Source organism: Trichomycterus rosablanca, chromosome 23 (genome assembly GCF_030014385.1).
Source record: "Trichomycterus rosablanca isolate fTriRos1 chromosome 23, fTriRos1.hap1, whole genome shotgun sequence".
NCBI classification, from domain to species: Eukaryota; Metazoa; Chordata; class Actinopteri; order Siluriformes; family Trichomycteridae; genus Trichomycterus; species Trichomycterus rosablanca.
Genome location: NC_086010.1, coordinates 12362445 through 12383479, shown reverse-complemented (window position 1 = coordinate 12383479; position 21035 = coordinate 12362445). Strand labels below are relative to the sequence as shown.

The 21035-nt window shown below is 41.2% G+C and overlaps 1 protein-coding gene across 1 annotated transcript in view; it reads left to right on the top strand.

The window, feature by feature from the left end:
* The first annotated feature begins 4821 nt into the window (after positions 1 to 4821).
* Positions 4822 to 21035, top strand: part of epb41b (erythrocyte membrane protein band 4.1b) — a 40715-nt gene continuing 24501 nt past the window's right edge. The window contains exons 1-8 of the mRNA XM_062985211.1: positions 4822 to 4913; positions 16365 to 16469; positions 16618 to 16660; positions 16758 to 16833; positions 19361 to 19579; positions 19703 to 19790; positions 19879 to 20031; positions 20125 to 20219. Of these exons, the coding sequence (XP_062841281.1) occupies positions 4857 to 4913; positions 16365 to 16469; positions 16618 to 16660; positions 16758 to 16833; positions 19361 to 19579; positions 19703 to 19790; positions 19879 to 20031; positions 20125 to 20219 (836 nt within the window). The 5' untranslated portion in view covers positions 4822 to 4856. The remainder of the gene's footprint in view (positions 4914 to 16364; positions 16470 to 16617; positions 16661 to 16757; positions 16834 to 19360; positions 19580 to 19702; positions 19791 to 19878; positions 20032 to 20124; positions 20220 to 21035) is intronic.

Sequence of the window (21035 nt, the reverse complement as noted above, 5' to 3'; positions counted from 1 at the left end):
TCATGAGACTGAGTTATAGAAGTCATTCAGTTTTGTGGGGTTTTGTGTGTTTTATGGAATTTAGAATGATCTATTTTTGTCACATTTGATGTTTGGCTTGCTATGCTTTAGCTTATACAGTACATGCAGTTAATTGGTAGTGAACAAAATATAAATCCCTTTTTTTTAGTTCTGTAATTAGGATAATAACTTCCCTTTTTTATGCAGTTCCTTCCTTCCCCAAGCTTATAAACTAAAAGTCAAATGAAATAACAAGTTTTGGGAATATGAGTGTTAATAGTAAGGAAGAAGAAATATAGGCTATCCTTTTTTTATCTATCCTTTTGGGTTTTAAGTAGATTCTGATAAATACATTGTGAAACAATGCTACTAACAAATACAGTACTAAAAATAATATACTTTAATGACTGCACTATAAAAGGATGTTTGTTTAAGGAAATCTTAATAAATGTACAGAGGTCTTGCACACACTTTAGTAATGCATAGTAAAAAAAAATAGTGTTTCTTCTGAAGCTCTCTTCTTATCTCTATTCTGACGTCATGGAAGATTCAGTTGAGTTGTGTCCCACCTTGCTAAATTCAACAGTAGGCAAATAAGTTGAGCACTTATAAAGATTTCACATGATCAGGTAAGTAAATTCTGTTTCTGCTTTGTATTAATTCTACTTTTTGCTATGTGTTTGTATGTGTGGATATGAAAAAAGACAAATCAACAATGTTTGTATGTATAAATGTGTGTGTGTGTTTGTGTGTGTTTGTGTGTGTGTTAGTCATAATATATATAAATAACACACTAATTATTTTTACTATTTACATATTTTATTTATAACATTATATTATTATTATTATTTCATAAAGTATTATAAAATTAATTATCAATTAACTAAAAGTCAATAATATTTAGAGTCCTATCTTAATTATTAAGAGAATTATTTAAAGGTGACTCAGAAAATGACAGAAAGATTAATGTGATTAAAGTGATGTAATCTTCATCGATAATAAAAAATATATATATTATTAAAATATTTAAAATAAGTTGATCAAAAATGTTTAGCTTGAGCAATTACAGGTAGCATATCACTTTTAGCTGCATATTTGCTGCATATATCTGTAAAGTACTTGGGGCCCAGTACTGGTAATTAAAAGAGCAGGAAAACGTTTGTCACACTTTGTTGGTTTATAAATATGAAGTCTTATTAAAATGTATTTGAATTTATGTAACAGTGTAGCAGTAAATTTATAAATATTTACCAACTATACAAAGAATATAAGAGTATATATTATTTGCTCTATGTGGCGTGTGTGTGTATGTGGGAGGGGGTTCCTACACACGGATGCAGTGAGGTACGTGTTTATCTCTTAAAAACACTTACAGTCCTATCTTTGCGCAGTTCAGTGCAGGGGGTGGGCAGGGCAGTCTTCCCTCTTTATACGATGTACAACCCCAAATCAGAAAGTCTTGGGACAGTATGAAAAACATGAATAGAAAATGCAGTGTTTCTTACATCCACTTTGAGTTTTATTTCATTGCAGATGGTATGAACCCAATATATTTTATGTGGGTTTTTTTTGGTCAACTACATTTCATTTTTCAATACAAATCCATTTCTTAAAATGTTTTGGCACAGAGGATATCAAGCAATGACGTATTTCAGGTGTAATTTTGTCGCATTATTTCTGCAAACACGTCTTCATGTGTGCAACAGGGTTTCATTGTTGCAATGCATAAATGCTGTCATCACAGAAGTGTAAATGACCTTTGCCAAGGGCCCTGACACAATCCCATACCATGACAGACCCTGGCCTTTGGACTTGTCTGGATGGTCCTTTTTGTCCTTGGTCCAGAGCACACGGCGTCAATTTTTTCCAAAAAATCTAAATCTAAAATACTAATTTGTTTGACCACAATACACGTTTCCACTGTATGATGGTCCATCCTAGATGCCTCAGAGCCCAAAGAAATCGATGCTGCTTCTGGACATGGTTAACATGAGGCTTCTTTTTTGCACAGTAAAGTTTAAGTGGCATTTGTGAATGTAACACTCTAATGTAGTACTTTTGTGAATGTAACACTCTAGTGTAGTACTTTGTAGTGCTTAATAATGGTTTGCCCATGTGGTTATACCAGCAATTGACAAATGATGGTTCTTGATGTGGTGCTGTCTGAGGGATCAGAGATCACAGGTGTTCAGCTTAGGTTTGCACCCTTGCCTTTTACGTACTGAAATGTCTTCAGATTCTTTAAGTCATTTGATGATATTATGCACTGTTGATGGAGACATATGCAAATCCCTTTCAAACTTTATTTGAGGTACATTGTTTTTAAACATTTCAATAATTTTCTCACACATTTGTTGACAAACTGGAGATCCTCTGATCATCTTTGTTTCTCAAAGCCTTTAATGGATACTGTTTATGTACCAAATCATGATTACAATTATGTGTTGACATCACCTGTTTGAAATCACAGGGCTAAAATGCAGGAATGGATGTTAGTGTATCACAAAAGTGAGTACACCCCTCACATTTCTGCAGATATTTAAGTATATCTTTTCATGGGACAACACTGACAAAATGACACTTTGACACAATGAAAAGTAGTCTGTGTGGAGCTTATACAACAGTGTAAATTTATTCTTCCCTCAAAATATCTCAATATACGCCGCTCAGGTGGCGCAGCGGTAAAAGAGACGCGCTGCAACCAGGGCTGGATTCAGATACCTGGTATCGAATCCAGCTTTGCTTTGCCGGTTTGAAGCTGAGTGGCTATATGAGCAACGATTGGCCGGTTGCTCATGAGGGGGGTGGGACAAAGAACCGGATGTGGGTCTCTCTCTGTCAGAATGCGATTACGTTCTCTGCCGGCTGATTGGAGGCGCTTGCACAGGGATGGGAGAGGGTGCCCTTAGGGTGTGTCTCTCCGCATGCAACGCTAGGTGGCGCCAAAACTCATCAATGTGTGGGTGGCAAAGATGCATCTGGCTGCTGGTCGTGTTACGGAGGGGATACGGGTTAGCTTCAATCACCTCCGTCAGGGCAGGGTTCGGCATAGACAGAGAGAAAGCATGATGCTAATTGAACAATTGGATGCGCTAAAAGGGGAGAAAAGGGGTAAAAAAAAAAAAAAACATAAAAAAAAAAATAAAAAAAAATATCTCAATATACAGCCATTAATGTCTAAACCACCGGCAACAAAAGTGAGTACACCCCTTAGTGAAAGTTCCTGTAGTGTCAATATTTTGTGTGGCCACCATTATTTCCCAGAACTGCCTTAACTCTCCTGGGCATGGAGTTTACCAGAGCTTCACAGGTTGCCACTGGAATGCTTTTCCACTCCTTCATGACGACATCACGGAGCTGGCGGATATTCGAGACTTTGCGCTCCTCCACCTTCCGCTTGAGGATGCCCCAAAGATGTTCTATTGGGTTTAGGTCTGGAGACATGCTTGGCCAGTCCATCACCTTTACCCTCAGCCTCTTCAATAAAGCAGTGGTCATCTTAGAGGTGTGTTTGGGGTCATTATCATGCTAGAACACTGCCCTGCGACCCAGTTTCCAGAGGGAGGGGATCATGCTCTGCTTCAGTATTTCACAGTACATATTGGAGTTCATGTGTCCCTCAATGAAATGTAACTCCCCAACACCTGCTGCACTCATGCAGCCCCAGACCATGGCATTCCCACCACCATGCTTGACTGTAGGCATGACACACTTATCTTTGTACTCCTCACCTGATTGCCGCCACACATGCTTGAGACCATCTGAACCAAACAAATTAATCTTGGTCTCATCAGACCATAGGACATGGTTCCAGTAATCCATGTCCTTTGTTGACATGTCTTCAGCAAACTGTTTGCGGGCTTTCTTGTGTAGAGACTTCAGAAGAGGCTTCCTTCTGGGGTGACAACCATGCAGACCAATTTGATGTAGTGTACGGCGTATGGTCTGAGCACTGACAGGCTGACCCCCCACCTTTTCAATCTCTGCAGCAATGCTGACAGCACTCCTGCACCTATCTTCCAAAGACAGCAGTTGGATGTGACGCTGAGCACGTGCACTCAGCTTCTTTGGACGACCAACGCGAGGTCTGTTCTGAGTGGACCCTGCTCTTTTAAAACGCTGGATGATCTTGGCCACTGTGCTGCAGCTCAGTTTCAGGGTGTTGGCAATCTTCTTGTAGCCTTGGCCATCTTCATGTAGCGCAACAATTTGTCTTTTAAGATCCTCAGAGAGTTCTTTGAGTGTGAGAGCTGTACTACTAAATTGAACACACCTGCTCTCTATGCACACCTGAGACCTAGTAACACTAACGAGTCACATGACATTTTGGAGGGAAAATGACAAGCAGTGCTCAATTTGGACATTTAGGGGTGTAGTCTCTTAGGGGTGTACTCACTTTTGTTGCCGGTGGTTTAGACATTAATGGCTGTATATTGAGTTATTTTGAGGGAAGAATAAATTTACACTGTTATATAAGCTGCACACAGACTACTTTTCATTGTGTCAAAGTGTCATTTTGTCAGTGTTGTCCCATGAAAAGATATACTTAAATATCTGCAGAAATGTGAGGGGTGTACTCACTTTTGTGATACACTGTAACAAATGAAATATTTCAAGTTAATACTGTCGACAATAAAATAAAAGTCAAAGTAAATGAAAAGTGAACATTTTTGTCAGAATGTTTCTGATTTGGGAATGCACATACTGACATTTAACCAATATTTTTTTCAATATATATTACATACAATGACTAATTTCCCAGAATTTTGTCTATATTGCACTGTTGCAGTTAACTTGGAGGCAAAAGTAAAACAACATCCTTGGACAAACAGGCACAGAGAAGATAAGGAGAAGAAATGCTTTGTTGCAGAATTTATCTCTTGGATGACACTTACATTGAACGAGACTTGGAGGTCAGTTGACATATTTGGTGTCACCCCATATTGGTGTAAAAAGAGAATCATATTGTGCAAAGTTAATGATTTACACTAACTGACCAAATTATGTGAACACCCACCATAAGCTTTTTAGACTTCCCTTGCTTAAACCATGGGCTTTGAGTTGAGTAGGGCAGTGGTAGCACAGTGGTTAAGGTACAGGACTAGTAATCAGAAGGTTGCTGGTTCAAGCCCCGCATCAGCCAGGTTGCCACTGTTGGGCCCTTGAGCAAGGCCCTTAACCCTCAATTACTTGCGATGTATACTGTCTCAATTGTAAGTTGCTTTGGATAAAGGCATCTGCTAAATGCTTAAAATGTAAATGTAAGCCATGCCAGCGACCACTCATCTAGGAGGGTTTCCACAAGATTTTGGAGTGAATGTGGAGTAAACCTTTTAGACAAAATGTGGCTAAAATACCTGAAATTCATAATAATGGGTCCGTTTTTTTAAAGGATGCCTTTATTTTTCATATATACATATACACAACTACAGTACAATAAAATGCTTTTTACCGCACCCAGGTGGTGCAGCAGGATTTTCCGCTAGCATTTCAGCGCCGAGATTCTGAACTCCTCGGTTTGAAATTCGGCGTTGCCACTAGTCGGCTGTGCGCCATCTAGTAGGCATAATTGGCAGTGCCTGCAGGGAGATATGACCAGACTATGTGGATGAAGTCTTCAAACACTGTGTACGGACCCTAATTGGCAGATAGAGGCGCCTGTGCAGAGTGCATGGGTGGAAAAGGGTTCTGTTAAGGGCTGCACATGGGTCAGAGGAGGCGTGGGCAGCAGTATACCCACCTCGACTGCAAAAAATTAGGGATCCCCAGCAGCGGAAGACAAATTGACTATGCTAAATTGGGAGAAAATGGGAGAAAAACGCATAAAACATAGACTTTTTCCACATATCTCAGCTCATCTTTGGGAGCTGGGGTCAGAGCACAGGGTCAAGTCAAGTCAAGTCAACTTTATTTATATAGCGCTTTTTACAATATACATTGTCTCAAAGCAACTTTACAAAATCCAGGACCAACAGATACAAAAACCCCTGTTGAGCAAGCCGAGGGCGACTGTGGCAAGGAAAAACTCCCTGAAAATTACAGGAAGAAACCTTGAGAGGAACCAGACTCAACAGGGCCCATCCTTCTTGGGTGGTCTGGAGGATACTTTAAATAAATACACGATTTACACAAATCATACAAACACAGAATTGAATGATCTAAAAGTCATACAGTGGTAATAAATAGATAAATAAACAATTAAATAATAATAGAGTTGTTATCCGCTCTAGTCTTCAATAAAGTCTGTAGTGATTTCTTGTCGTTGCAATTACTCCAGACCCGTCACATCTGACAGGAGCAGCATCGTTGTCCCGGCAGTCTCGACTTTAATCCTTAACCTCGGCGGGTAAACAGGTTTCCATCAGAATGCCCTCGGGGTAAAACAACAGAGAATGTAGTTAATAATGTACAATGCTAGTTGACAAACAGTTTTACAGAGAGTTTTAGACTCCGGCAGCCCTAATTATTACAGCATAACTAAAAGGGAGAGCGAGCAGGTAACAAGGTCATGAAGGCTTTCACAGGACATCAGCGCCCACCTCTCCTACCCAAACCAGAGTGATTGGACAAGAGAGGCAGAACGACAGCGACCCAACATCCCTGATCACCACAAGTTTCTATGACCAAGAACCCCCAAGCTCTGCGCCTTTGTCTATACTAATCAAAAGCCTGAGAAAATAAATATGTTTTCAGTTTAGACTTAAACATTGAGACTGTGTCCGAATACCGAACAGAGGCAGGAAGATTATTCCAGAGTTGTGGAGCTTTGTAAGAAAATGCTCTTCCACCAGCTTTGGTCTTTTTAATTTTAGGAACTATAAGTAACCCTGCATCTTGTGAACGAAGTGGACGTGCTGGGTTGTAGTAATTAATAAGCTCACTCAGATACTGTGGAGCCAGACCATGTAGCGCTTTATAGGTTAGTAAAAGTATTTTGTAATCAATGCGAAATTTAACTGGCAGCCAGTGTAGAGATGATAGAACAGGAGTGATATGATCAAATTTTTTAGTTCTAGTTAGCACTCGAGCTGCTGCATTTTGAACTAACTGGAGTTTGTTTAAGGATCTACCAGAGCATCCAGTTAGAAGAGCATTACAATAATCTAACCGAGAAGTTATAAACGCATGGATCAGTTTTTCGGCGTCATTAACAGATAGTATATTTCTTATTTTAGAGATATTACGCAAATGATAAAAAGCAACTCTAGTAATATTATTAATGTGTGTATCAAAGGAGAGATCTGAATCTATTGTGACACCTAAGTTTTTTACATCTGGGCTGGGAGTAACAGAGAACGTGTTTAAGTTTAGCACCAGGTTAGACAACTTGTCTCTTGCAGCTTTAGAGCCAACAAGTAAAACCTCAGTTTTATCTGAATTAAGTAAAAGAAAATTACACGACATCCAGTTTTTTATGTCGTTTACACAATCTTCTATCTTACTGATTGTGTCAGTATCATTTGGTTTGGCTGATATATACAGCTGTGTGTCATCTGCATAGCAGTGAAAGTTTATGCCATGTTTATGAATAATTTCACCTAGTGGAAGCATATAGAGTGTAAATAATAGCGGTCCAAGTACCGACCCCTGTGGAACACCACACTTTACTTTTGTAGTTTCTGAGCATTTATTATTTACATAAACGAATTGAGAGCGGTCAGTCAAATATGATTGAAACCAAGAGAGTGCGAGTCCTTTAACACCTACTGTATTTTCTAGCCTCTCCAGTAAAATGTTATGATCGACCGTATCAAACGCTGCACTAAGATCTAATAGAACAAGAAAAGAGACACATCCATTATCAGAAGACATTAACAACTCGTTAACTACTCTAATTAATGCGGTTTCGGTACTATGGTTGGGTCTAAATCCTGATTGAAATTTTTCATGAATACAATTTTCATTCAAATAAGAACATAGCTGTTTGGAAACGACTTTTTCTAATATCTTTGAGACAAAAGGAAGGTTTGAAATTGGCCTATAATTAGATAAAACATGTGGATCAAGATTAGGTTTTTTAATCAGGGGTTTAATAACAGCACTTTTAAACAATTTAGGTACATACCCAAGGCTAAGGGATGCATTGATTAATGTAAGCAGGGGCTCTACAATAGCTGGGAGTAAATCTTTAAGTAAACGAGTTGGAACAGGATCGAGTATACACGATGATGACTTCGATGATTTAATCAACACAGTTAGTTCATTTTGGGAGATTGGATTAAAGGAATTTAGTTGGATTAACTCGTTACTATTATCACCAATGCTGCTCGGAGTGAGTCCATACTTAACATTGGCAAGTGACACACTCTGACTCTGAAGTCGTATTTTTTCTATCTTGTCATTAAAGAATTTTAAAAAATCATCACTGGTACAGTCGGGCGGTATATTAGATTCAGTTTCATTGACGTTTTTAGTTAATTTGGACACTGTCTCAAAAAGGAATCTAGGATTGTTTTTATTTTTCTCTATTAGGGATGAATAATATAAAGATTTAGCTTTTATAAGTGCATGTTTATACTCAGTTAGAGCATCTTTCCAAGCAATCTTATACACCTCCAGTGTAGTGTGACGCCACTTACGTTCTAATTTCCGTGCTGCTTGTTTAAGTGCGCATGTGTGGTCATTGTACCAAGGAGCAAGTTTTTTCTCCCTAATCAGTTTAGTTTTGAGTGGGGCTACGTTATCTAAGGTTGTGCGCAGTACGGTCTCTAGGTTTTGAGTTGCCTGATCTAGTTCTTTAGGTTCTGATGCTGATATATTTGGTAATTCTGGTAGGCAGTTTATGAACGCTGCTGCAGTTGCAGATGTAATAGTGCGCTTACATTTAAAACAATTTGGTTGCTGTATATTATTGGACAGGGACACTTCATATATTAGTAGGGAGTGATCAGAGATTAAGTCATTCTGTGGTATAATTTCCAGGTTGTCTATGTTTATACCATAAGTAAGTATTAAATCTAAGGTATGTTTACAGCGGTGAGTGGGTCCTGTTACATTTTGGGTGATGCCTAAGGATTCTAAAATAGAATCAAACGCAATTTTGAGTGGATTACACTTATCCTCATAATGAATATTAAAGTCACCAACAATTAAAGCTTTCTTAGTTGATAAGACTAATTTAGAAAGAAAATCGGCAAATTCGTTAAGAAATTCTGAGTAAGGACCAGGGGGTCGATAAACAGTAACCAGTTTAAACATACTATTTTTATCAGATGAACATTTATTGGTTATGTCAGAGATAAGAACTTCAAACGAGTTTGTTATGGGAGATGATTTTACAGTAAGACCTATGTCTTTATCATAAATTGCGGCTATTCCTCCACCACGACCGCTAAGACGTGGCTTATGTTCATAACTGTAACCCGGAGGAGATGCTTCATTTAAACTTAGATACTCATCAGGTCTAGCCCAGGTCTCGGTTAAACACAGGGCACTAAGACAATTATCTGTAATTATTTCATTTACAATTACTGTTTTGCATGCAAGTGACCTGATGTTTAGAAGTCCTAACTTTAGTTTAACTTTACTAGGGTTTTCATGATGCTCATTTAGATTAATTTTAATTAAGTTATTATGACATACTTTTTGATTTTGTTTTGGCTTACACCTGCCACGGTAAACAGACACAGTCTCAATGGTTTGTGACCTAAGGATTCCGGGTGACGTCCGATGGCGACTCGCAGACAGTCGGTTAGGCCTGTTAGTCTGCTGCCTGGTCTTGGCTCTGGATAGTCATTTAACACTATCTGCCGCTACACTAACGCGGTGGTAAAGCCTGTCACCTATGCTGCAAGAAATGCGAGCAGCACCCTCCCACGTGGGGTGGACACCATCCCGCTTCAAAAGACCAGGCCTTCCCTCAAAGGTGGACCAGTTATCTACAAAATCGATGCAGTTTTCTGAGCACCATTTAGACATCCAGCGGTTCAGCGACAACAACCTGCTGTAGGTTTCGCCACTGGGTCGAATCGGTAAGGGGCCAGAGCACACTACTGCCTCAGACATCGACCTAGCTAACTCACACACCTCTTTAACATTACTCTTAGTAACCTCAGACTGCCGTAAACGAACATCATTAGTGCCGACGTGGATAACAATCTTCGAAAATCTACGATTAGCATTAGCCAGCACTTTCAGGTTTGCTCTGATGTCAGGCGCCCTGGCCCCCGGAATACAGGTGACTATGGTTGCTGGTGTCTCTATGGGGGTTGCAATACGCACGTGTCGGAGCTGAGAATCTCCTATAACCAGAGCACTTACATTAACAGGCTTCTCAGCGGGTGGCTCACTGAGTGGGGAAAACCTGTTGGACACGTGCAACTGAGATGGTCGGTGCTTTTCCCTACGACTATGTCGCCGAGACGTCACCCAGTCGCCCCGCTGTGAGGGCTCTAATGCCGGAGTCTGGGGTTCTGTACCTGAACTGCTGGCATTCGGGACTGCTACAGCTGAATCTAAGCCCTCACTAGTAGTAGTCTGTTCTAACGCCCGAATGCGCCCTTCTAACACTGAGATCTTCTCCGTTAGACTAACCACTAATCTACACTTATCACATGTCAGCTATTGTATAATGCCCCTGGAGCAGACAGGGTTAAGGGCCTTGCTTAGGGGCCCAGCAATGGCATTTTGTCTGCCCATATTGGTCTAAAAAGATAATCTTACTGATTTTAGTAGGGAAAATTATCTTAATGGTTTTTTTATTAATGTCTGGTTGCATCACATACAATTTTGTCAGTCGTAAATTCAGAATTCTAAAAATTACAACTCTTTAAAAAATACCTATAAAATCAAATGAACATTTTGTCACGTGGGAGAGAAAGGACTCAAACGCGGAGGTTTAAATAAATAAAAGTTTATTTATTAACAGAAAAACACAGAACATCACACACAAGACAGAACTCAAAAACAAACATAAGGAACCCCGATGGACTTTAGCTGGGGAGTGCAGACAGCAACAAAAAGAAAAGAAGAAAACTAAAAGACGCTGGGCGCGAACCCCGGCCGCTCGGGTGAGAGCCGGGCGCATAACCAGCGCGCTGCTGCAGCGGGGGAAAGCAGATGACTTCATGCGCTTAAGGCGCTACAATTATTTTTGGCTACAAAGCCTCGAAATCGCCTCAGGCGCAGTTCGAGGTAACAGACGGCTCCGTTATCAGCCGCAGCTAGAGCCAATCTGTTAAAGCACACGAAAAGGGTGCAGATTCGAACCGGGTGAGCTGGCAGAACGGCCACGCGCTTGGCGGTGTCGCCACCCAGCGGTTGCAGAATCCCAGACTACATGTTTTGAGCTACAAAGCCCCGAAATCGCCTCAGGCGCAGTTCGGGGTAACAGACGGCTCCTTCATCAGCCGCAGCTAGAGCCAATCTGTTAAAGCACACAAAAGGGTGCGGATTCGAACCGGGGAGGCTGGCAGGACAGCCGCGCAGTTAGCGGTGTCGCCACCCAGCGGTTGCTGAATCCCAGAATAAATATTTTTAAGCTACCGAAAACCCCGAAATCGCCACTGGCGAAGTTCGGGGGAAACAGAGGGCTCCGTCATCAGCCGCAGCTAGAGCCACCCTGTTATGAGAACTGAGTAAAGAAAACCGGTTAACAAAACAGTTACCCAAGCTCCTAGTGCGGATTCGAACCGGGGGTGCTGGCAGACCAACCGAGTGTCTTACCGAGACGCCACCCACCGGCTGCCGAATACCACAGCTAGAGTAGCTAGGTACACATTAGCGGGGAGAGGACCAGCGCCGTGTCGCGGGGCTGGCTTCACCCGCTAATGCTAAATGCTAACGGGCAAAATAAAAACAGTACGAGGACTGCACGACATCGCACTACGCTACTTCTAAGAAGGTAAAAGAAAAGCTAATTACCTCAACCTTGCAGTCTACACACCCTGATGGCCTAATGCCACCGGGGGTACCTCTAAAACTACAAAAGAAGCGTGGGGGAGCCGTCAGCAGTCCCCACGGACACCGCAGTGCCCAAAACAAAAGGAACAAACAAGACAAAAGGTGCGACACCTGCAGCCAGGCGGCGTACCCTTAAATAAGGGAGCCGCAGCTGCAGGTCGTCCACCCTAACGAGCTGGCCTAGTATTAAAGGCCTAGCTCTGTACTGCTCTGTAAGGCCTGTGACGTCGGGGAAGAGTGGTAAGTCCCACAAACGCCACAGAACCATTACAGTACCCCCTCCTTAAAGGGACCTCTCCTGAGGTCCCTAGCCAGCGGTCCAGTTCCCCCAGGTTGCTACAGGCAACCGGGGGCTTCCCCCAGGTTGCTATAAGCAACCAGGGAGTGCCCCCCCAAAAAAATTATTGGGAGAGAATGGGGGTCCTCCACTGAGTCCAGAAATGGTCGCACCTTTCTGTCACGTGGGAGAGAAAGGACTCAAGCGCGGAGTTAAAGTAAATAAAAGTTTATTTATTAAACAGAAAAACACAGAACATCACACACAAGACAGAACTCAAAAACAAACATAAGGAACCCCGATGGACTTTAGCTGGGGAGTGCAGACAGCAACAAAAAGAAAAGAAGAAAACTAAAAGACGCTGGGCGCGAACCCCGGCCGCTCGGGTGAGAGCCGGGCGCGTAACCAGCGCGCTGCTGCAGCGGGGGAAAGCAGATGACTTCATGCGCTTAAGGCGCTACAATTATTTTTGGCTACAAAGCCTCGAAATCGCCTCAGGCGCAGTTCGAGGTAACAGACGGCTCCGTTATCAGCCGCAGCTAGAGCCAATCTGTTAAAGCACACGAAAAGGGTGCAGATTCGAACCGGGTGAGCTGGCAGAACGGCCACGCGCTTGGCGGTGTCGCCACCCAGCGGTTGCAGAATCCCAGACTACATGTTTTGAGCTACAAAGCCCCGAAATCGCCTCAGGCGCAGTTCGGGGTAACAGACGGCTCCTTCATCAGCCGCAGCTAGAGCCAATCTGTTAAAGCACACAAAAGGGTGCGGATTCGAACCGGGGAGGCTGGCAGGACAGCCGCGCAGTTAGCGGTGTCGCCACCCAGCGGTTGCTGAATCCCAGAATAAATATTTTTAAGCTACCGAAAACCCCGAAATCGCCACTGGCGAAGTTCGGGGGAAACAGAGGGCTCCGTCATCAGCCGCAGCTAGAGCCACCCTGTTATGAGAACTGAGTAAAGAAAACCGGTTAACAAAACAGTTACCCAAGCTCCTAGTGCGGATTCGAACCGGGGGTGCTGGCAGACCAACCGAGTGTCTTACCGAGACGCCACCCACCGGCTGCCGAATACCACAGCTAGAGTAGCTAGGTACACATTAGCGGGGAGAGGACCAGCGCCGTGTCGCGGGGCTGGCTTCACCCGCTAATGCTAAATGCTAACGGGCAAAATAAAAACAGTACGAGGACTGCACGACATCGCACCACGCTACTTCTAAGAAGGTAAAAGAAAAGCTAATTACCTCAACCTTGCAGTCTACACACCCTGATGGCCTAATGCCACCGGGGGTACCTCTAAAACTACAAAAGAAGCGTGGGGGAGCCGTCAGCAGTCCCCACGGACACCGCAGTGCCCAAAACAAAAGGAACAAACAAGACAAAAGGTGCGACACCTGCAGCCAGGCGGCGTACCCTTAAATAAGGGAGCCGCAGCTGCAGGTCGTCCACCCTAACGAGCTGGCCTAGTATTAAAGGCCTAGCTCTGTACTGCTCTGTAAGGCCTGTGACGTCGGGGAAGAGTGGTAAGTCCCACAAACGCCACAGAACCATTACAGTACCCCCTCCTTAAAGGGACCTCTCCTGAGGTCCCTAGCCAGCGGTCCAGTTCCCCCAGGTTGCTACAGGCAACCGGGGGCTTCCCCCAGGTTGCTATAAGCAACCAGGGAGTGCCCCCCCAAAAAAATTATTGGGAGAGAATGGGGGTCCTCCACTGAGTCCAGAAATGGTCGCACCTTTCTGTCACGTGGGAGAGAAAGGACTCAAGCGCGGAGTTAAAGTAAATAAAAGTTTATTTATTAAACAGAAAAACACAGAACATCACACACAAGACAGAACTCAAAAACAAACATAAGGAACCCCGATGGACTTTAGCTGGGGAGTGCAGACAGCAACAAAAAGAAAAGAAGAAAACTAAAAGACGCTGGGCGCGAACCCCGGCCGCTCGGGTGAGAGCCGGGCGCGTAACCAGCGCGCTGCTGCAGCGGGGGAAAGCAGATGACTTCATGCGCTTAAGGCGCTACAATTATTTTTGGCTACAAAGCCTCGAAATCGCCTCAGGCGCAGTTCGAGGTAACAGACGGCTCCGTTATCAGCCGCAGCTAGAGCCAATCTGTTAAAGCACACGAAAAGGGTGCAGATTCGAACCGGGTGAGCTGGCAGAACGGCCACGCGCTTGGCGGTGTCGCCACCCAGCGGTTGCAGAATCCCAGACTACATGTTTTGAGCTACAAAGCCCCGAAATCGCCTCAGGCGCAGTTCGGGGTAACAGACGGCTCCTTCATCAGCCGCAGCTAGAGCCAATCTGTTAAAGCACACAAAAGGGTGCGGATTCGAACCGGGGAGGCTGGCAGGACAGCCGCGCAGTTAGCGGTGTCGCCACCCAGCGGTTGCTGAATCCCAGAATAAATATTTTTAAGCTACCGAAAACCCCGAAATCGCCACTGGCGAAGTTCGGGGGAAACAGAGGGCTCCGTCATCAGCCGCAGCTAGAGCCACCCTGTTATGAGAACTGAGTAAAGAAAACCGGTTAACAAAACAGTTACCCAAGCTCCTAGTGCGGATTCGAACCGGGGGTGCTGGCAGACCAACCGAGTGTCTTACCGAGACGCCACCCACCGGCTGCCGAATACCACAGCTAGAGTAGCTAGGTACACATTAGCGGGGAGAGGACCAGCGCCGTGTCGCGGGGCTGGCTTCACCCGCTAATGCTAAATGCTAACGGGCAAAATAAAAACAGTACGAGGACTGCACGACATCGCACCACGCTACTTCTAAGAAGGTAAAAGAAAAGCTAATTACCTCAACCTTGCAGTCTACACACCCTGATGGCCTAATGCCACCGGGGGTACCTCTAAAACTACAAAAGAAGCGTGGGGGAGCCGTCAGCAGTCCCCACGGACACCGCAGTGCCCAAAACAAAAGGAACAAACAAGACAAAAGGTGCGACACCTGCAGCCAGGCGGCGTACCCTTAAATAAGGGAGCCGCAGCTGCAGGTCGTCCACCCTAACGAGCTGGCCTAGTATTAAAGGCCTAGCTCTGTACTGCTCTGTAAGGCCTGTGACGTCGGGGAAGAGTGGTAAGTCCCACAAACGCCACAGAACCATTACACATTTTTGTTTTATTCTAGAAACTAACACCATTTCCTCCAAAATTCAAGTAATAATATTGTCATTTACAACATTTATTTGCATAAAATGCAAACTGAAAAGTATGAAAAAGATGCAGTGCTTTCAGACCTTAAATAATTTAAACATATTCATATTATTTTTTAAACACAATACTGATGTTTTAATGTCCAGAATTTAATTTTGGGTGTTTTTTTTCTTTCACATTGCTGTTGGGTGACTTGTTAGGTCTCCGTCTAATCATTAGCTGACCCGTTGTTGGGCCAAGCTGCAAATTGTACTCTCTAGAAAAGCTGATCTTATCCTTATGGTCTTTTACAAACCTCAGCCTGGCTGTTCTTTGTTTCTCATTAATAAAGAGCTTTTTGCACTTAAGTCATTATAAGTTGTCCTGTAGCTGAAGTGGCATTCAAATGAGTTTGTGGTCATGCCAGTCAGTAGAGAGCCATCTTTATCCTCTGCCGGTCTTTGGCTTTGTTCTCCCCAGTGTCTGCTGCTTTACCTTATAAACCTCCCCTTTGCCATTTCACTTTTTCACATTTGATGCTCACTGTACCTTCTGCCAGAAAAGCCAAATTTGAACCCTTCTTTTTCTAATTTAAAAATTCTCTTTTTCCACTCTTTTGGCACAGTCAATAGTTGTTTCTTGATTTCAAAAATAACACCCAGCTAGTCCTATCTGCAAAAAGACAGTGATAACCACAGCAATAATTTTTTTATACTTTTCCTAATTTAAAAAAAATGGATCAGGTGGTCATTTGATCAATACCACAGAAAGTACTATGACTTATGCTTGTGTTGAAATCCAGCAGGCACTGGAATGGAATTGCTGCCATACATGTACAGATGCTAATTAAATTAAAAAAAACAATGGACAGGTCTATTAAATGTTTCCAGGACAAAATGTTTACAGTTATGAAACAAATATTAATACAATAAGTGTTACAAAAACGTATAGTGTATTATTTACATACTATCTTGAACACCTTAATGTCATTGACCTGCAAATCTTACAAATCCATTAGACAAAATATTACAAAGACTTTTTGTGTTTGTGTTAATAGAAAAATGCGGTGGGTCAAGTTCTGTTTGATAATGTTTGTGAGCATTTCAACCTGCTGGAGAGGGACTACTTTGGCCTGGCAATACAGGATTCCTCCAACACAGAGGTAAATAATTTTACATCATCGTTTTATGCAGGCTTGTTACAGAGTATATAGTTTAATCACATTGTTAGTATATGTCACACATAGTCTTAATACACCCTGTATTTCCAAGTATTTTTCCAGACAATACCTCTTCATGCTCCTTTTTCAGGTATGGCTGGACGTTTCTAAGGAGGTTCGCAAGCAGGTCAAAGGTGATTACATTTTCCCTGTTTTGTAGTGATTGGAGAATGTTGTGACTATGTGTTTATGTGCAACTCTGTTTATGTTTACCGACAGGTCTGATTTCAGGTCATGATGCTACATTCAAATTCATTGTAAAATTTTACCCTCCTGATCCCTCTCTATTGGCAGAGGACATCACCAGGTACAGTATCTTCCAATCTCTCTCTTGCTTTCTTACTCACGGTCTGTTGCTCACTTTTCTTCTCCTAGTTAACATTTCTTTGACTAAAACTAACCCAAATATATTATTATTAGTAATTAGTAATAATATTATTAATGTCTGCATCAATGGAGAGGTCTGAATAAATAACAAAGCCCAAGTTTTATGTCACACAAAAAGCATCCATGGTTCTTACCAATTTAAACAAATTGTTCCTTGTGGCCCTAGATCAGACAAGTAATATTTTAGTTTCATTTGAATTAAGTAGAATTTAGTTTGTTTACACAATTTTCAGTCTTACAGTTTGTGTGGATGTGGTTGGGTTTGGCTGATATATAACTGTGTTGTCTACATAACGTTGGAATTTGATGCCATGTTTACAAGTGAGAACAGTAGCATGTAGCAATAAATGAGGTCCCAAAACTGACCTAGTTGGAACACCATACTGTATGTTTGCAGTTTCAGAACATTTATTATTTACATGGACAAACTAGTGATAAGTCAAATGGAATCCAGTCGTTTAACACCTACTGGATTTTCTAGACTATACAGTAAAATATTATAATTTATAGTATTAAACTCTGTACTCCTATTTAATAGGTACACTTTTAAAAAGTTTAGTTACATACTCTAAGAAATGCATTTATTACAGTAAAAGAGCAGATACTATGAGAGTAGGTGTAAAAGAAAGTATTATTTTAACATAATTTAAAAAGGTGTTAGTACAGTAAGACCCAAGGTGATCCATTTTAGTGTAAAGTGCTTAAATGCATTTAAGGTATAGCGTATGCTTGACTTTATACCTAATTCAAAAAATTTATTTTGAAATGAATACTTAATTAATACAAATAATAATATACACATAATATTGCTGTCAACTGGTATTCTATAGATTTCTGTAGTGTGTATTGTATATCACTCTACACTAATTTTTATGATTTAAGTGTGAAGAATTGTGTTTTCAAGAATTGAGGCATTATATTTATATAGACACAGGGTGTCACAGGGTGGTGATCGCTTTGTGAAAGAGTCTCCAGGTGTAACTCTGCATCTTATATATTAAGGGGATAAACCCAGTTGCAGGAGACTTAACCAAGACGGAATAATAATGTAGATCAAAGACCACAAAAATAAAATATAGAAAATTAAAAATAAAATAATAAACTTTATAATAAAACTTAAAAAACAAACAAAACGATAAAAACATAAGCTGTAGTTCCAAGTGGGACTTAAGAACAGAAAATACAAGTATTTGCATTACTGGAGCAAAAACTGAACATGGACAGACTTTAAAAAAAACAAAAAACAAAGAAATGTTTGAGTGCAACCCTGCCAGCTACTAGTCCATGGGTGAAACAAGATACAGTGGTACCTAACTCAACGTCCCCTAAACTCAAAATCTCTAAAACTCAACGCCCTTCGTCGAGAAATTTTTACCTTTAAACTCAACGTTTCCCTTAATTGTAAAACATCACGCGAACCTGAAACGACTCTGCATTTGTGTGAAATAATCGTCAAATTCACCCTGAAAGCATCCACCTGTATCTGTGTTTAGCAGGATTTTTCTCCTGTTTCACTTTTAAACTTGTGTTACAGTCGGAGTTCTAAGAAACTGTGAGAATCAGCTTTGCCGAGAGAGTCTAAAACACTTATCATTAAAAAAAGAATAATGTGACTTAATGTATTAAAAGAATGACATGGAAACACTAAACCTCTCTTAATTATTACTGCTTATTTGTTCTCTCCACTAATTAAGAAGCATAAGGAAACAATAAAGAAGTAAAGCTAAAGTGCATGTTTTATTGTATTTTTTATTGATTTTTAACTGTTTTTTAACTGTATTTGTGTTTTTTATATTATATTTGTGTTATTTTCAGTGTAAGTGTCAAAAACAACCCCATTATTTTACATTAGCCTAAAATATATGCAGTTTCACGGGACCGTGGAAAGCATTAACAGATTTCCCCATATATTCTTATGGGAAAAATACCTTAATACCTTAACTCAATGCCTTTTAAACTCAACACCACTCCCAGAACCAACTGATGTTGAGTTTCAAGGTACCAGTGTATTAGAACAACTACTAGTGGCAAAACAACCAGAAAGCTACCAGGCCACCCATGGACAAAACCAGAACTAGAATGTCATTAACATTTACATTTAAGTTTTCAAAAACAAAAGACTATGCTATACTGTATATTGTGCAAAACAAAAATACTAAAATTAATCTATTAACAACAGAGACCGTCATGGAATTAAACTTATTATACACATTATGTATTTGATATTGAATATACCCACTGAACCACATTTCCTGTCTTTTTTAAAGGATTAAAGCTGCTCGTGTTTAGGAAAGACAATAAAATGTGCCAGTAAATCAGAATTTCCATTATAAAACAAACTTTATAAAAAAAGAAAACAGGACACTAACTACATTCATGTACAATAACAAACACATATTAAAAATACATACGATATATGTATTTATTTTAGTTTTTCTTTGTTTTAGATATTTACTGTGTCTGCAGCTGAGAATGGACATTATGACTGGTCGTCTGCCCTGTCCGTCAGATATGTTGGCACTGTTGGGGTCATACACAATCCAGTCAGAGTTTGGGGACTATGATCCTGACATGTATAGCAGGGATTTTCTTAGCAACATTCCCCTCGCACCGGATCAGACTCCAGAGCTGGAAGAAAAAGTTTCAGAGCTACATCAGATGCACAAGTATGTTGGTTAAAAGCAAACACACATAACTTAACATAACATTTACAATCACTGTGTTTTAAAATTGTTTTAAGCAAAACACACACAGTTTCAAACATTTGCAACATATATGCGTTGATGCAGATCCATGAGTCCTGCTCAGGCAGATGAGCATTTTCTGCAAATCGCCAAGACCCTGAATTTGTATGGAATGCACCTGCATACTGCTAAGGTATGGTGTGGCTGCCTGATTGTTTATTGGTGTTTGTGTGTCAAGTTGCTGTATTTTAATATGTTGTATTATCGTCATGTATAAATAGGATGTCAGTGGAGCAGATGTAATGTTGGGTGTGTGTGCTAATGGACTGGAGGTGTATGAGGATGGGGAAAATACACAAAGTGTTATTTGGCCAAGTATTCTGAAGATGTCTTACAAACGCAACTACTTCTTTGCCAGAATGCGCCATGTGGAGGTAAAAATATTTATTATTACACATACGTATTTACATACAAATCCTGGTGGAAAATGAAATTATAAATTTGAATTCTCTATTATTCCTGTACAGGATGCTTCTGAAAGTACCATCAAATTTATACTGCCCAGCTATCGTGCATGCAAAAGCCTGTGGAAAATTGCTGTGGAGCATCATGCGTTCTTTAGGTACAGTAGTCAAAAATAGTGTATGTGATACAGAATAACACATTACACAGTGATACATAAAACATACAAATTACATGTGTTGGTATGTATTAATATAGTAAAACTAATTATTATCTGACTGAATTCAGAGTTTTGATTATTGTGAATACCTGGATACACTTCACAGCTACAAGGTAACCAGGTTTTTTTCTGAGTACCTATTGGGGTAGGAGTCTTTACAAAGCTGTTTCCCTAAAATGTAACAAAATGAGCATCAGGAAATACAAACTAATAAAGATAATCTCACTGTCACGTTAAATATATGCTTATATTTATAGCTTTCTTCATAGACACAAGACTCACACATACATACATGATGGACTCTAACATACACACATGATGGACTCTGACACACACACACACATACACATGATAGACTCTAACACACACACATACACACATGATGGACTCTGACACACACACATACACATGATGGACTCTGACACACACACATACACATGATGGACTCTGACACACACATACATACATGATGGACTCTGACACACACACACACACACATGATGGACTCTGACACACACACACATGATGGACTCTGACACACACACACATACACATGATGGACTCTGACACACACATACATACATGATGGACTCTGACACACACATACATACACATGATGGACTCTGACACACATACATACATGATGGACTCTGACACACACACACATACACATGATGGACTCTGACACACACATACATACATGATGGACTCTGACACACACACACATACACATGATGGACTCTGACACACACACAC